This window comes from Leptodactylus fuscus, chromosome 2 (assembly GCF_031893055.1).
Source record: "Leptodactylus fuscus isolate aLepFus1 chromosome 2, aLepFus1.hap2, whole genome shotgun sequence".
Taxonomy (NCBI): Eukaryota; Metazoa; Chordata; class Amphibia; order Anura; family Leptodactylidae; genus Leptodactylus; species Leptodactylus fuscus.
In genome coordinates, this window is record NC_134266.1 from 103,274,638 (window position 1) to 103,293,131 (window position 18,494).

An 18,494-nucleotide genomic window follows, 5' to 3' on the forward strand; every position below is an offset into this window, starting at 1 on the left:
AACACTTGTGGCGTGAAGATAGCATGGGGATAATGCTGTAGACAATTACACTGACAGAGGTGGAGGAGGGACAGCAGCACAATGACAGGATCACTCCTGCTGGGACCAGAGAAGGGGATTGGGTATTCCTTAGGCTGAGCTCTGCTGACTTCTTCTTCCCCTGAGGTTTCAGCCTGCAGACAAGGGGTGGGGTTATGGTAATGAGGGACGGCTCCTTCTTCAGTGGATGAAGTGAGAAGCTGTAACAGACTGTTGTAAGCGGCTGCACATCGCTGGCATCCGCTTACATAGGAAACTAAAGTGAATGGAAACTGAATCGTTGCGGATCTGTTATGTTGAAAGGACAGAAAAGCGCAGTAGTACACGCTTTTCTGTCCGTTTGAAATAACGGAGAGGGGAATGCAGAGACCAGAACGGAGTGATTTTTTTTTTTTTAATGGAGGCAATGGGTCCGCTGAATGGCAGGTTTTTATATGGTAAATAGCTAAAAATGTGTCAGGGCTTGTTCACATCTGCGCCCCGGGTCTCCGTTATGCAGGTTTTTCTTTCCTGCCTGAAAATGGACAGGAGACGGAAACCTGCAGGCATTTTTCAAACCCATTCAAATGAATGGGTTTGGAAAGTGTCCGGCCATGAGTGTGGTGAGCGTTTTGTGCTCTCTGCGGCGAAACCGTTTTGTTTTTTTTTTAACCGGACACAAAGTCGGACATGCAAGACTTTGTGTCCATTTAAAAAAAAAAAAACGGTTTTGCCGGGGAAAGCACAAAAAGCTCACCGTCGCACACGACCGGACACGGTCTGTCATGTGTAGCGTGCGTAAGCCGTCACACATTGAAATGAATGGGATCTGTTTTGACACACTCTGACGTGTACACGTGTCTGAATGAGCAGCGCGTAACTCCATTTGAAAGCACCCTAACATAGTTGATGAGTTTGGATGAAGACACAGGTCCATCAATCCAACCTATAATTCTACAGTACTGTAAAGCTGCCAATTGCCCCATGTCAGGGGAAAACATTCCATTCTAATTCCAACTTCAGTAATAAAAACCTGTATCAACTAGTCTACCAAAAATCTAAACTCTGTAATAATTTTTCATTTAAGAAAGGCCTTTTTTAAACTTGCACAATGAATAACTCATCCACACCTTGATGTTCAACTTGTTTCTTCCCCTCTACCTCAATATTAGGTATCAATACCTGAAGGAGCAGTGCTAATATCTGTATCACAAACCTGAGCAAAAGCATTGTGATATCTGCACGAGTCATGCAGAGAGGAAGGTAGATTGAGAAGTACTTTTCTCTCTGCATGTTCCCTGCGGAGATCTGGCGGCAAGCACACGGACCCCATTATAGTCTATGGGGTCAGTGTGCTTTCACTGGACACCACGTGCAAATGCGTTCGGTATTCAGTTTGGGGGGGTCCCCATGCGGACTTCCCCGAATGGAATATCAACGCAGATGTAAATGAGGCAATAGATATTTTAATAACAACACGCTCTAAATTAGAGCCTTTGTCTGGATGACCTTTTTTTTTTATCTGTGCAATATTTCTTTAGCAAAATACAGATATTTTATTAAATGTGTTTCTTGCTATTGCTGTTGATAACCTTGCTGAGGCTGAAAACCTAACGTCAGCACAGAAAGCAAAGGCAGAGGAAAGGAAGAGAAAGAAATTGGCAAGGTAGGATAATCAAATACAATTTTTTTGTAACTATCTTATATGTTTACTTACGTTGTACCCTGTTGTACTACAAATATAATAAACTTACAATACCACTGGCTAGAGTAACTTATAAGGCTTCAGGCACACCTCCACATTAACAATTTATGAGAGAACTGAATATGTGTTAAAAACTGTGTTGTCACAGGAAAGAAGGACAGTCTTCCCTATTTTCCTCAGACTGGACACAATTGTTTTTTTTACATAGCTATATAGTAGATGAGGTTGGATGAAGACATCAGTCCATCAAGTCCAACCTACAGTCCCCTACAGTGTTGATCCAGGGGAAGGCAAAAAAAAAACCATGAGGTTTATGCCAATTGCCTAATTTCAGGGGAAAAATTTCTTCAAGGCTCCAGTCTGGCAGTCAGTATAAAAACTCTGGATCAACGTGTCCTTAAAATCTAGAGTCCATAACCTGTAATATTTTTATTTTCAAGAAAGGTATCCAGGCCCTCTTTGAACTTATTCAGTGAATCCACCATCACTACATCCCGGGGCAGAGCGTTCCATAGCCATGCTGTTCTTACTGTAAAGAATCCTCTTCTGTGTTGCTAGTGAAACTTCCTTTCCTCCAGACGTAGAGGATGTCCCTTTGTCACTGTCACAGGCCTAGGAGTAAAACGATTGTTATTAGATCTCCCCGTAGACGTCTTTTCTCTAAACTGAATAACACCAAGTTTGTTAATCTCTCGTTGTACTCCAGTCCACCCATTCCCCTAATCATTTTGATTGCCAATCTTTGCACTTTTTCAAGCTCACTTATGTCCTTCTTGTATATTGCGGCCCAAAAGTGCGCACAATATTCTAAGTGTGGCTGTACCAGTGATTTGTATAGAGGCATAATTATGTTCTTGTCATGAGAATCTAGACCTCTATTCTAGGCATGCGCAATCGGCTCTGCCAGCGGGCCCCGGGCAGAGCCGACTGCGCATGCATAGAAGATTGAAAGCCAGGCCGGAAGATGATGCATAGAGGGTGGTTCCTGAAGAAGATGTAGGCAGCGCTGGAGAGTTCTCTGGCAGCACTGGGGACAACCCCTGTGCTGTTTGACCACTGGGGCCGCCCTCAGTGCTGCGAGAGAACTAATTTGCATAAAGACGGAAAACAGAATATCTACCGAACGGCGACATGGAGAAGACATCTAAAGGTAGGAGAATAGCCTTTCTTAAGGCTATTCCTACGTGTTAGAAAAAAAGGGATTCTAATGATAGGATCCCTTTAAGTACATAATCATACATTTTGTTACATTGACCAAAGTGCATAACCTTACATTTGTCAACATTAAACTTCATTTGCCAAGTCTCCGCCCAAGTTTCCAGCTTCTTTAGATCTCCCTGTAATATGTAAGATGTCCCATTTAAAGTAATGCAAATTGTAACGGACGCAGCTAGTGTCCAATGCTAAAAACTTGCGCGTACATTAGCATCGGACACTAGCTGTCGGACACTGACGCTAGTGTGAATGCCTCCTAACAAGTACCCTCGGTTTCCTATCAGTGAGCCAGTTGCTAACCCATATGCATGTTTTCCCCCTGTTCCAATGTTTTAATTTTGCATACCAACCTTTTATGTGGTACAGTATCAAAAGCCTTTGAAAAATCCAGACACACAACATCCACTACATTACCAATGTCCAGTCTTGAACTGACCTCCTCATAGAAGCTGATCAGGTTAGTCTGACAGGATCGATTCCTCATAAACCCATGCTGATTGTGTGTTATCAGATTATTTACATTGAGATACTCCAGGATAGCATCTCTTAGAAAGCCCTCAAATATCTTACCCACCACAGAAGTCAAACTTACTGGCCTATAGTTTCCAGGTTCACTTTTACACCTCTTTTTAGAAATTTTAGGTCACATTCTGTAAGTACAGACACAGCAGAAAGTAGGGAGATGGGAGAGACTACCTATCTAGTGAAATTTCCATTAGAAACTACAGTCAATAGCACCTAAAGCTAAATGGTTTTTGAAGGAGAGACCTCTCTCTATTAGGCACTTTTACCCGCACAAACACAATTGCTGCATATCAATGCCTTTCCACGGTAGCCAAAGTAACAGACTAAGTACACTGCCTGCCAGTTCAGCACTGACCGGATAAAAATAAATTGCACTACATAGGTTATATGAGGGATCAAGCATGTTCAAGTCCTCAAAGAGAACTAAATAACAATGCAAAAATGTGTAATATTATATTTAAAAAAAAACTTTAAAATTATGATTTCTTATGGCTGGAAAGTAAAATAAAATAGACACAGCCCAAAAGTGTGTTGAAGGGATTCTTTCACTAGAATTTTTTTTTTAATTAAACACCATGTATTGTAGCCTTTATAAAGGCTTTTCCAACAGTACCTTTGTCATTCAGATGCATCCTGTAGATTTTAAAGGGATTCTATAGTTAAAATCACATTTTTTGTCGATCACACGTAGGAGTAGTCTTAAGAAAGGCTATTCTTCTCCTACCTTTAGATGTCTTCTCCGCGCCGCCATTCGGTAGACATCCAGTTTTTGTCTGTATGCAAATGAGTTCTTTCACAGCACTGGGGACAGGCCCCAGCGTTCAAACAGCACTGGGGGTGTCCCAAATTCTGCGAGAGAAATCTCCAGTGCCACCTCCATCTTCTTCAGGAATGGCCTCTCAAACTTCTAGGCCTTGAGAGCCGACTGCACATGCCCACGGGCCACAAGAAAATGGCCGCTTACATAGCTGGCCACACATGGCAGGGTTCAGAATTGGAAGAGCGCAGATTTTGCTGGAATAGTATTTGGGTGCAATGTCACATTTGCAAAGCCCCTAAAGTACAAGTACAAACCCCCTAAAGAAACCCCCTAAAAGTGACCCCATTTTGAAAACTACACCCCTTATAGAATTTATCAAGGGGTATTGTGAGCATTTTGACCTCACAGGTTTTTCACAGAAACCGTGCATTTAGTACCATATTTTTAACGAAGAAAAAAATACATCATAGTTTGTTACACAATTTTTCTTGAACACAGAAATGCCTCATATGTGATTTTAATCTGCTGTTTAATCTGCTGTTTGGAACATGGTGGGCTCAGAATGAAAAGAGTGTTATTTGGCTTTTGGAGGGTAGATTTTGCTAAACTAGTTTACCCCTAAAAAGTGACCCCATTTTAGAAACTACACCCCTTAAGAATTTCTCAAAGGGTATTATCATTTTGATTGTCCAAAAATTAATGTTTAAATTGAAAATTGAAGTTTTTAAAGAAATATGCATTTTCAGTGCCTGCTTTGTTTCATCAGAGATATGCACTCCTAAAACTATTAAGTGGGTTATTCCGGAGGCAAAAAAAGTTATATGTGTGGGTGTAAACTGCTGCTTGGTTACACACCAGGGCTCAAAAGGTATGGAACATAGAGCTTTTTAGCTTTTGGAGTATAGAATAAAGTTGTGGCCACCACATTACAGCCGTCTGGGCTGACACACAATATGCTCGTTATTCTCCTGTAAAATCTGGGTGTATATTGTTATTGCAGCCAGGCGATTTAACCACTTTGTTCTACCTCTGATGAGCTGGCTAAATACTAGCAGAAACGTGTCAGCGGGGCTTGGGGAGTGCTTGTGTGTGCCAGTGAATATCTTGGCACTATGTGTTTGTTTCTTGTTCAGGATAGAAATGGAGGTGTAGTGTAGGCCCTCAAGGTTATGGTCAGTCAGTTAGTGGAGTCGGTCTTTTACTGACTTACAGCCAGTGTGTGTCTGATTTTCTGTGTGCTTGTTTATTCCTACTTTCCCCCTTGTTGCCAAGTGACAGTGGTTACAATGAAAACACTTAGATCCACTGCTAGCAGGGGGAATTGTTAATATGTAACACACTCTGCACAATACACCCGATTATCGTTGGCTTCCTGAGCTTGATGCTTTGGCCCTTAATGTGTACTATCTTATTGATTTTAGAGATAGATTGTCTACTTTTTGGAGTTTAATAAAAGTTATATTTTAAGTGTATTCTTTTTAGTTTGGGTCTGACCCCTACCAGTCTTATATTGATAGCACCAGTGAGTTAGCACACTAAGACTTATGTGATAACTAGGTAAAAAGGCAAACTTCTAATCATGTTAATGCATAAGGATCAAAAACTGGCCGCACTATACTACATATAAACCTAGTAGTTAGAAGTTTATAGAAGAGTGACTATTCTTCCTGTCTCCTTTAATAGTTGGAGACGAAGCTATGACATGAGACTAAGGTTCAATGAATGAAACCTTTTTTGTTTATATAATTTGTCATTATAGATTACAATTTATGTACAAATCATATTCTATCTATCTATCTATCTATCTATCTATCTATCTATCTATCTATCTATCTATCTAGCTATGTGTGTGTACTATAGAAAGTGCCCAGGGTTGCCTGTGTGTAAAGTATGGATCCAAAGAATCCAACCAATGTCAGAAAGGTCATCTGGCAGATCTTTAAGAGTTGATGGGGAAGATGGTGATCCAAACAGGCGGAAGAGAAAAAAAAAATGAAGCAATTGCACAAAAGAGTAACTAACAGACAGCAGCAATAAGCAGGTGCTTCATATCTATATTTGCAATTCTCTAATAATGGTTGATAACAGAGGACAATATTGAGCAAATGATACAAATTCTCTATTAATAATGTATGTCATCGAGACTATTAAGAGTGATGGATCTGAAAGTTTCTATTGGCTAATATGGGTTATGTGTGTTAGGGACATCAAGGGGTCCCCATAATAGAGTATGTTGTAGAATTCCAAATTAAATATCAGGCCTGAAGAAATCACACCCATTATCAGACCTGGAGAAGTCACACACACAGCTGATGGTGTATCAAGTGAGTTCTAATTTAATGGTGCACAAAGGTAGTTTAAATACAATACAGACAAAAGCAGGTTGGACTATTCTAATAACATAACATGGTTGGCATATCATGATTGGTTGTAGAGTTATAAGATAAACCTGGCACATGACTATTGGCTGAGGCCTAATGTAATCTGCATCTCATTATTGCTTTCCAAACTGGGATGGACTTTGTCCTTAAACAAAGAAAGTTTCAAAATACTTATGTGTGAACTAACATGTCACAGTATGTCTATATGTATATATCATGGAAAAAGAGATAAGATGACATGCTGGTGCTAAATGACTCTAAGTGACCTCCATATACCATACAATGAGTAATGGAGATAAGAGATATACAGTCATGGCCAAAAGTTTTGAGAATGACACAAATATTATATTTTCACATGATCTGCTGCCCTCTGGTTTTTATGTGTGTTTGTCAGATGTTTTAATCACATACAGAAATATAATTGCAATCATATTATGAGTAACCAAAGCTTATATTGACAGTTAGAATGAGTTAATGCAGCAAGTCAATATTTGCAGTGTTGACCCTTCTTCTTCAGGACCTCTGCAATTCTCCCTGGCATGCTCTCAATCAACTTCTGGACCAAATCCTGACTGATAGCAGTCCATTCTTGCATTTTGTCAGAATTTGTAGGTTTTTGTTTGTCCACCCGTCTCTTGATTGACCACAAGTTCTCTTATGGGATTAAGATCTAGGGAGTTTCCAGGCCATGGACCCAAAATCTCTATGTTTTGTTCCCTGAGCCATTTAGTTATCACCTTTGCTTTATGGCAAGGTGCTCCATCATGCTGGAAAAGGCATTGCTGATCGCCAAACTGCTCTTGGATGGTTGGGAGAAGTTGATCTTGGAGGACATTGGAGGACCATTCTTTATTCATGGCTGTGTTTTTAGGCAAGACTGTCAGAGAGCCGATTCCCTTGGCTGAGAAGCAACCCCACACATGAATGGTTTCAGGATGCTTTACAGTTGGCATGAGACAAGACTGGTGGTAGCGCTCACCTCGTCTTCTCCGAATAAGCTGTTTTCCAGATGTCCCAAACAATCGAAAAGGGGATTCATCAAAGAAAATGACTTTACCCCAGTCCTCAGCAGTCCACTCCCTGTACCTTTTGCAGAATATCAGTCTGTCCCTGATGTTTTTTTCTGGAGAGAAGTGGCTTCTTTGCTGCCCTCCTTGAGACCAGGCCTTGCTCCAAGAGTCTCTGCCTCACAGTGCGTGCAGATGCACTCACACCTGCCTGCTGCCATTCCTGAGCAAGCTCTGCACTGCTGGTAGTCCAATCCCGCAGCTGAAACACTTTTAAGAGACGGTCCTGGCGCTTGCTGGTCTTTCTTGGGCGCCCTGGAGCCTTTTTGCCAACAATGGAACCTCTTGATAAAGTTCGTGATGATGCGATAGATTGTTGACTGAGGTGCAATCTTTCTAGCTGTGATACTCTTCCCTATTAGGCCATTTTTGTTCAGTGCAATGATGACTGCACGTGTTTCTTTAGAGATAACCATGGTTAACAGAAGAGAAACAATGATGCCAAGCACCAGCCTCCTTTTAAAGTGTCCAGTGGTAAATAGGCAAATATTGTCTTTGCAAGTAATTGCTGTTAAGCTGATCACTCTTTATAACATTCTGGAGTATATGCAAATTGCCATTAGGAAAACTGAAGCAGTAGACTTTGTAAAAATTAATATTTGTATCATTCTCAAAACTTTTGGCCATGACTGTACAAATAGCCAGCTGCGACTTCAAAAGATCAGGCCCTTGAGAGAGAGAGAGAGATAAGGATTTGTCCACACCGCGCTCCTTATCACCTAGAGGGGCCTCTTGGACTCTAAATAGACATACTTATATAGTTTCAAACCCAAAGCATCTCAATACTAGATAAAAAACAAAGATACCCGCAAAAACTCAAAGCACCAACTAAGTATCAATGTATAAATAACACAAAAAATTATTTTGATTTTAAATCTAAATTTATTGTTACAAAAAAATTTTTAATTGTAAAAAATATTGGTATCAGGAAAACACAAACACATAAAAACATTTAAAAACACCAGATGTCAAACAACAAGAGTGGAGGTCGCACTGGACTTAGCAGCTCCAGCAGGTGCATAATCTGCTAGTGGTGTAGGGGATGAAAACAGCCACAATTAATGTGTGTATAGAAAGGCCCTGTATTTTGTATATATAAATGTAAATAGGCTCCTATTGCCCACAATACCACAAGATCAGGGCACTTAATTGAAAAGTATCTGTAGCATTGTAAAGATCATACCCACATCACCACTATATAGTAAGAGCATATAAGGTAACAGAAACAATGTAAATTTACACACACATGCCAGTATTATATAAGCCAACCTACATAGGACAAAAAATGTAAAGCATATACATAAACCACTGCTCACCAGCTGCGACCTCCACTCTGAGCCCCAACTAACAATACTTGTATAGTTTATATGTGAAAGGTTACGAGATGGCTGACAAAATACAAAGATGGAGGATTTTGACTCTAACATGAATAATGAAAATATTGAGTGGTTGGTTTTAGACAAAATGTGACCCTGGGAAAAGTTAAAAGCGGGGCCCCAAATCCTGAGATTCCAACAACACCGTCATATTTAGTAATATCAGAAATCAGTGCTGCACTTTCAGCAGTATTGATACAGTCTTAAAAGATTAAGAAAAAAAATTCTATACTTGGGAGAATTATTACCACTTTCCAGACAATTACAAAAAAAAAAAAAAAAAACATGTAAAGACCATTAATACATCTATACTAAGCCCAGGTAGCACACTACCTCGACATGGTGCCTACCTACACAAGGTAGATGTGCACTATGAAAGAGGACCAAGGGCTGGGCCACAAGTTCAGCAGGTACACGATGCCACACAGACACACACAGCGTTTTAATTCCCAGGACAAAGTTTACTGAATAAATCAATTAGGAGAAATGTGGGAAAATATGCAACAATGTATAACAGAGAATAAATTCAAGATAATATAGACTAGAGTAATGCAGCAAACTAACACTATACCCCTAGTACCCACAGTTACTTAACAGGTGACAGATACAAGTCGTTTAAGAACACTGTTCTCCTGGATCAGTCCCTCGTTGGGGATGCACCCTAAGTATTGCGCAATACTATTTATAATCCACAGGAAAATGCTGTGTTCACTTAGGAGTACAGTTATATCTTTTGCTCCAGCTCTCCACTTAACAGACAGGCCAATTTCTCAGATGATAAGGTGTCAGCATAAGAGCCCCTTATATATCACCACATGGAACATGTAGACGCGGCCAAGGCATATTTAAAAGTCCTTGAGGCCTTTCTCTCATGTGGTCTCCTTTACCTTCTGAGCTTCAGGGATGTCCAGACTCAGTCCACAGCCAGCATGTCAGTTTCTCCAGCAGCTCAGGCCTCCATTCAGCACAGTTCAGGCCTCCATCCAGCACAGTTCAGGCCTCCATCCAGCACACAGCCTTCACTCTCTGCACAGAACACCACTGGCTGCCACAGCACCGGACCCTCCTTCACACAGAGCTCACTTCCTGTTTTCAGCTGAGTGATGATGCAGTTGCCCATCTTCAGTGCGTGGCATCAAAACTGCAATCCCAGCACACTGCCAGGCTTGTAGGAGTCCAAATGTCCCAGTAATTACCTCTAATCAGACTTTGCAATTAGAACAATATTTACATTCTCAAGAATTATTTGCATTAATTCCCTATGGGCATTTATCAATTTGCTGCCATCTACTGACCAAAGTTAGTTACTGACAGTTTACTACATCACACCCTTACAAACTACACATACTTTTATCCTAACGAGCATCAGATCAAGTAAAGGTTTTTTCTGGCCCATTTTTTTTATACTGATAACCTATCCATAGGACAGTTCATTGGTATGTTAGTATGTAATCTGTCAGGGTTCAACACCCAAACCCCACACAAATCAGCTTTCGGTGCCAGACACTGCTTGTAGATAGGATTCCGCACGGCTCCAATTCAAGCAATAGGAGTGGCATTACAATTACCGAGAACTACCACGATACATAGGATGATGCTGCTGTGCCCCTTCTATTACTTGAATAGTAGCAGTGCTGCATCCTGTCCACTAGCAGCTTTAAGTACATGGAGGCCTCTAGAACAATCGAACCTTACAGATCACATACTGATGTCCTATCTTGTGAGTAGGTCTTCAGTATCAAAAATCAGTTAGCGGCTGGAAAACCCCTTTAGCAGTAATAGTTTCCACTGTAGCTTACTGGGCCACACCCGCTACAGCTACCTGCTGTTCCAACACAGCTAAGAAGCTGACAGACTGTGTGAACTAGGTCCTAAGTAAATAGCCTAAATTTCAGAAGGGAGACCCACTTTCACAAACATAGAAGGACACAGACAAGAACATAGACCAGTGCTGGGCCACACACAGAGCCGCAGCACCACCCACAGTGTAATTAGAAATTACACACAAACATACTAAACGCACTTGGAATTAAGGCTAGGGCACCGGGCTGACAAAGCTGTCTCTTTAAATTGAGGGAAGGCGGGTCTGATCAGCAAGCCCAGGTGCCCAAGCCGGGTGTTCATAGGCTGACATCACTGTCAGTCAGCAGACAGTCCACACCAATAGGCTGCAAGGGAATTAACTCCTGCTATGCTAGACTGCCAGCAATAAGGAGGGAATTACAGTGTGTTACGGAGCCACCACAGAGGAACGGGTTGCGACCCGACCCCTTGGCCGCATCTGCCACACTGTCCTAATGTAACACTCAGGAGGGCCAGGGCTGGTATCACGGGTAATATATCAGATGTGACCGGATTTTAGGGGGTCCCTGGGTCCCAAATGTGCACAAAATCTCCTTTTTGATGTCCCCGACTACCCACCCCCACGTGATATCTGACAATGACAACAGACAACCAGGTCTAGGGGTAGCCGTTGCTCCTTTACTAGCAGGACAAGGTAATACAAATGTACATATGGAGTAATTCTTCACATACAATACAGCGATCTTTGTAGGTAGTGCCCAATTGAGCAGGTGATGGAGCTTGGAGCAGGAATGCTTTGGATAGTTTAACTAGTAGTTGCTTGGGTAGTTAAACTTGTATATACTTGTAAAGATGGCCTGTATCCAGGGGGTTAGTCCTCAACAAACTGGGTACACGTATGTAGAAGAGCAAATACAATTTTCAGCAGCGGGAGACCCTCGAATTCTGCCAGACTAGCTATGGGCTTCTTAAATATAGATTTGTCCCAAAGACTTACTTGAATAGAGAGATACGTGTAGAAGTCCCAGATGTATGGATAAAACAGGTCTGTAAACTTTAGTGCTTGTAGGCTTGGAGTTTCAGAGGAAAATGTTCTCTGAGGAGAATCTTGAGTACAGAGGAAAAGACATCTCTGTTTGGAGTGCTCTGAGACTTGGCTGCCATTTTCAGCTCCACATGTCTGGTAGTTCCACACAAAAGACCCAGACAAAAGGTCCCCAACCCCCCTCGAGGGGGCTGTAACTCCTCCTCCTCCAGGCCAGTCAAGGGAGCTTGATTGGTCCTGAAGGTCACCTGATCATACTGGACATTCCTGTACACTGGGATCTCAAATTACAATGGCAAGTATAGGCAGGTATAGTTCACAAAAACATCCACAAGATGGCGCATTAATAGAACCCCCTGTGTGCTGGCTCTGGTAAAATAGAAACACTGGTAAATATATAGAAGGAATGAAGGGGGAGGAATATCTTTACCTTATATGCAAATGTCCATACCATCTCGGTCTGCAAGGACTATTAAAGGGAATGGGACAAGCAGTACTGGGACATTACACTAACACTACCCCCCTTCCTCCACGGCGCAACAATGCCCTACGACTCCCGCCTGGAAACAGAGATGGCGGGAAGAGAGCCAGACATGACCCTCCAGGGACAATTCAGTCCCTGGCCAACGTCTGACGTCAGCTGTCGCTCTCCTCCTGTCCCTGGCCTGCCTCATGGTAGAATGTATAGACCGTGGACCTTTGCCATTTGGTAACTTTACCACAGGGTTTGGCAAGTCTGGGGAATGAACATGCTTAGACCTCCTTATATCCTGCCCAGATACCATGCCCTCACTTTGCTTAATGTTCTTTTTTTTTTGTTTTTGTTTTTGTTTTTTCACTTTTCTTTTGTGGGCATTAAACCCCCCTGGCACCTGAGGCAATGGACAACAAGAATTTCTTGCAGTTTTTTGCTTCCTCCATCTGCCTCAAGGCAGCGTTGCCCCTGGCAACAGGTCTGTGGAGCATACACAAGGCCTGTGTTCTGGCGGAGGTCTTAGCAGCGTTCTTAAAAGAGATGTCTGCAAACCCTGCATACTGAAGGGGCAAGCCCTCCTTCTCCAGAGGCCTCACTGGATAGACAGCTGGCGGTATGGGTACACAACACATTTCCTAGCACTCCGGACTCCACCTAATAATCTCCCCCTACTTCCAGTCTATGACTGGGGCATGCCTATGTAACCAGGGGAGACCTAACAATACTGGGTCCACTAAGCCCTCCATAATATGGAAGGAGAGCTGCTCAGTGTGCAGTGTCCCACTCCGCAGAAGCACCGGTGGGGTCTCAAACTGGATCTGCGATTGGAGCTGGGAACTGTCAACTACCGTAACATCAATGAGGGTCTCAAGGGCTTTCTTGGGAATGCCATTCTGCTGAGCGAATTTATCTGACATGAAATTCCCCTTAGCCCCAGAGTCTATAAATGCTTTAGTGTTGACCCAACTGTTTCCTACCTTAAGGGCTACTGGAAAACGGACACGAGCACAGGATTTTAGTGTACCAAGTAGCTCACCCCCGATGGACACTTGGCTAGCCCTTTTTTCTGGTGGACTCGATCATTGAGGGGCAATATGCCCTGGCCTGTTGCAACAGTAACATACCACCCCCCTAGTCTTCTTACTCCTGCTGCCACCAGAAGAGGAAGCACAGGAGGTGTCCATAGGTTCCGTGAACTCCTCAACAGGCGGGGCAGCCTATGACTTAAAGACTCCCCCTTGTGACACAAGGTTATGCTCGAACCCCCGCTCCACTCTCCTATCAGACAACTGTACATCAATGCTGGTTGCCATGTTGATAAAGGAGGAGAAGGAGGTAGAAGGTTTTCGGCCTGCTAGTTCAACCTTTATACTTGAGGACAAATTCTCCCAAAAAATTGCAACCAATACACTGTCTGGCCAATCCATCTCAGACGCCAAGGACCGAAACGATAGCAAAGTCCGCCACTGAGCTTTGACCTTGCCGTAAGTTCAAGCGCTGAGAGGCGTAGGTGGACTGGGGCATGGGGGCCATGAAACACCAGGTGTAGTGCTTCAAACAGTGAAGCCACCTTAGACTTATCATTTGGGACAGGCCGCTATGTAAGTGTCACACTGGTGGATAAATCCCCGACATCCCCGCGTCTCACCTGCGTACCGCTCCGGAGGCAGGAGAGGACACGGTGATGCTGCAGGGGTTGGCAGACTACCAATCAACTTAGCCATAGCCTGAACTAAAGCCTGAGACAGGGCAGAAAGGTCAGCTGGGAATAGCTGGTGGAGATTGCTGCAAGTGTTGCTCCACCACGCCCAGGTATGTGTTCAGGCTGCTCACAAGATTCGCTAAGTGGGTGTGCGAATCCATTATGCGGCGAAGCTCTGGCCCTAGCCTACTGTTATGAATAGCAGGATACTTATAAAAATAAATAAATAATAATATCCTGTGGAGCTCAACTGGGCTCTAAGCTGCAGAGCTACCCTAGTGTGAACAAGGCCCGACAGTTAATGTCACTGCTGGGCTACAACACCATCTGGGTAAACACAGTAACTTATAGATATGATCTCTGCAGGACAGAGCAGCCGCAAATGAATACTAAAGTCTTTCAGTTACTTCACTGCAAGACAAACACAAACTGTGACCGTCTTCTCCCAGTAGCTTACTGGGCTGCACCCACTACAGCTACCTGTAGTAGCTGCTTGTGTGAATTAGGTCCTAAGTAAATAGATTAAAAAACGGAAGGGAGACCCACTGTCCTAACAAGCAGCCACTCCAGTGCTGAGACACTGAGATGGGAAAACCTCTTTAATCCAAATTGGCAGTTTTCTAATGCCGGGAAAATGAAAATCTAATTTGTTGCAAAATTCTCAAGAACGAGGAGGATTGAGCAAGCTAGGCATCAGGCAGCTATTAGAGCTGCTGAAATGCCGGAGCAGGTGGATTATCGATGCCAACAACACGCTCATTATATGGCATCCCAGCGAGCTTCTGAGATGCCGGAACAATCACAGGCATGGCATGAGGAACAAGTTCAGCAGCAGGTCAGCTTGAGAGCTGCCGAAACGCCGGAGCAGGCAGATTATCGACACAAACAACAAACTCATAATATGGCGTCCTACGAGCTGTTGAGATGTCGGAACAATCACAGGCATGATTCAAGGAACAAGCTTAGGAGCAGGTCAGCTTGAGAGCTGCCAAAACGCTGGAGCAGGCGGTTCATCGGCACCAACAACATGCAGACGAAGTCGCGGGCAGAAGCTAATACATATATGTATATGTATATATATTGTAAGCCGATGGCTGGCCAGGTAATGGAGGGGGTGTACATCTCGCCCAGACTACTCAGGTGGGTGAGATGAGAAAACTCCAGGAATGTTTGTTCTCAGCAGACAACTTTAGTCTGCTGAGCATTTCGGTAAATGGTCAGTACTGGGCTGGATTTTTAGGAAAAACAGGTAGGATTGGTAGTGGGACCTGTCATTCCACCACCCTACAGTCCACACTTTGGGGATGTTCCGGCAGCGACTCAGCTGCAGGGAGTCTCCTCGTGAAGGAGGCTTAAGAAGCCAGCTCCAGCAGCAACACTTTGCCAGAGTTTGGCTGGAGAGCTGACAGAGAGGTCATATTGTTGGAGCTGTGTCCTGAGTGATTCAACTGGCTTTTGATTTCTGTTATCCTAGGTGAGGTAACCTATTCTTATGTTTATTTAGAGCCTAGCCGGGCAGGTATTTATTTTTGTATTGTTTCCTTTTGTTGCTGCACTATATTTTTGAGTGAAAATAAACTCTACCTTTGCTTTGGACTAAAAGAAACTGGACTTGTGTGTCTATGCCACCCCACCTAGCAACCCCAGACCTTGACGATATCTATCTATCTATCTATCTATCTATCTATCTATCTATCTATCTATCTATCTATCTATCCAGTGTTGGCCAAAAGTATTGGCACCCATGCAATCCAGGGGTGCCAATACTTCCAGAAAATGATTGCAATCACTAATTCTTTGGTATTATTATCTTCATTTAATTTGTCTTCAATGGAAAACTACAAAAAGAATTGTCAAAAAGCCAAATTGTATATAATTCCACAGCAAACATAAAAAAGGGGGTGGACAAAAGTATTGGCACTGTTTGAAAAATCATGTGATTACATACGTACGTCTGCACACTGTACCACAGTTTGGAGGATTAGATACATGCCTCTGCACACAGTACCACATGCCAGAGAATTAGATACGCGTCTCAGCACACAGTACCACACGGGAGGGGATTAGATCTGCGTGTCCACACACAGTACCACACGCCAGAGGATTAGATACGCGTGTCTACACACAGTTCTACACGCCGTAGGATTAGAAACGCGTCTGCACACAGTACCACATGCCGTATTATTAGATACGCGCGTTTGTACACAGTACAACACGCCGGGGGATTGGATACATGCGTCTGCACAAAGTACCACATGCCAGAGGATTGGATATGCGCGTCTGCACACAGTTCCACACACCAGAGGATTAGATACTAGAGATGAGCAAACAGTGAAATGTTCGAAGTTCGATTCGAGTAGCCACTCAATACTCGACTGTTCGATCAAACATCGAACCCCATTATAGTCTATGGGGAAAAATACTTGTTTAGGGGGAAACCAATGTTCGACTCAGGAGGGTCACCAAGTCCACTATGACACCTCATGAAATGATAACAACACCTCTGGAATGCAACTGGGACTGCAGGGGAAGCATGCCTGAGGGCATCTAACAAGCCCAAGTCACATCACAGCCTATCAACCACACACTTTCCACACTCAAAAAACCCACTACGAAAGTGGAAAATACCTCAACCATTTTTTCCTCCCCAATTGGATGGACAGAAACCCAAATTTTACTCTAATGAAACCTTGACAAGCACCCCTTTAAATCACGTTGCCCATGACAACCACAGATGGAATAGGCAATGGGAAATCCAACAGTACCCACCCTTAGCTGTCATTGTGGATGTGTGTGTGATGTGGTAAGACCTTCCAAAATTCATTTTCCTGGCCCTTAACGTGAGCCCTTCCAAATTAAGTTAGAGGTTCATAAACTGAGTTACCAGCAGAGATTGAGGCCCTTTAGGTGACTTCAGCCTCTTACCAGCAGAGATTGAGGCCCTTTAGGTGACTTCAGCCTCTTACCAGCAGAGTTTTAGGCCCTTTAACTTAGTTGAGCCTTGCACCAGAAGTGTTTTTGGCCCTTGGAGTGAGTTGAGCCTCTAACCAGCAGAATTTGGTGAAATTAGGGTGGATTCAGCCTCTAACCAGCAGAGTTTGGGGAAATCAGGGTGGATTCAGCCTCTAACCAGCAGAGTTTGGGGAAATCAGGGTGGATTCAGCCTCTAACCAGCAGAGTTTGGGGAAATCAGGGTGGATTCAGCCTCTAACCAGCAGAGTTTGGGGAAATGAGGGTGGATTGAGCCTAGAAGGATCAGAATTGTGCAATGCGTAAGCTGGAGGAATATGAGGAGGAATTGTAGAGGTTGAGCGCAGACATGACAATTCATATTGGGGTGCTTGACACTGGTGGGCACGAAAATGATGGGTCTATCCAGTGGCTGTTCATTTTGATGAAAGTCAGCTGGTTGGCACTCTCAGCTGACAGCCGGCTGCGCTTATCTGTGACGATACCACCGGCTGCGCTGAAAACTAGAGATGAGCGAACAGTAAAATGTCCGAGGTTCGATATTCGTTTCGAGTAGCCCCTCAATATTCGACTACTCGAATCGAATATCGAACCCTATTATAGTCTATGGGGGGAAAATGCTCGTTTCAGGGGTAGGCAACATTTGATCAAATTATACTTACCAAGTCCACGAGTGAGCGTCGGGCTGGATCCTCCGTGCAGTCTTCTCCTTGCAGCGTCCCTGCGGCGTCTTCCGGCTCTTCATTCACTCTGCCAGGCATATCGGGCCTGGGCAGAGCCGACTGTGCATGCACGCACTACAAGCGGACATGCGCAGTCGGCTCTGCCCAGGTCCGATGCCTGGCAGAGTGAATGATGAGCCGGAAGACGCCGCGGGGAAGCTGCACGGAGAAGACTTCTAAAGGTAGGAGAAGAACCAGCGTTGATTGGCCGACTGTATAGCATTCGGCCAATCAATGCTGGTTCTGCATCAAACTTTTACATTTGAACAGCGAGTGGTACTCGATCGAGTACGATTATTTCGAATATCGTAGTATTCGATCGAATACCTATTCGATCGAGTACTACTCACTCATCTCTACTGAAAACCCTTTCAGATAGCACGCTGGAGGCAGGACAGGACAGCACCTCCAAGGCATATAGGGCAAGTTCAAGCCACAGGTCCAACTTCGACACCCAATAAGTGTAGGGCGCAGAGGGATCGGAGAGGACAGGGCTGGGGTCGGATAGGTATTCCTGCAACATGCGCCAATACTTTTTCAGTGGTGGGAGTTTAGTGAGGGGGTGCCATTAACATGTCCCAGAGCTTAGACAGTGTACCCCGTGTGGGTGTGGACCGGACGGCACTTGTTCGCCTCATGGAGGAACTGTCCTCTCTGCCGCCAAAGACACTTGATGGAAACATCTCCATCATGTTCTGCACCAATTGCTTATGGCAGTCATTAATGCTAT

The 18,494-nt window shown here is 43.7% G+C and overlaps 1 protein-coding gene across 1 annotated transcript in view; it reads left to right on the forward strand.

Moving 5' to 3' along the window:
- Nucleotides 1-18,494, forward strand: part of CACNA1S (calcium voltage-gated channel subunit alpha1 S) — a 676,496-nt gene that overhangs the window by 183,919 nt on the left and 474,083 nt on the right. Inside the window, exon 14 of the mRNA XM_075263101.1 lies at nucleotides 1,570-1,684. Coding sequence (XP_075119202.1) covers nucleotides 1,570-1,684 — 115 coding nt within the window. The remainder of the gene's footprint in view (nucleotides 1-1,569; nucleotides 1,685-18,494) is intronic.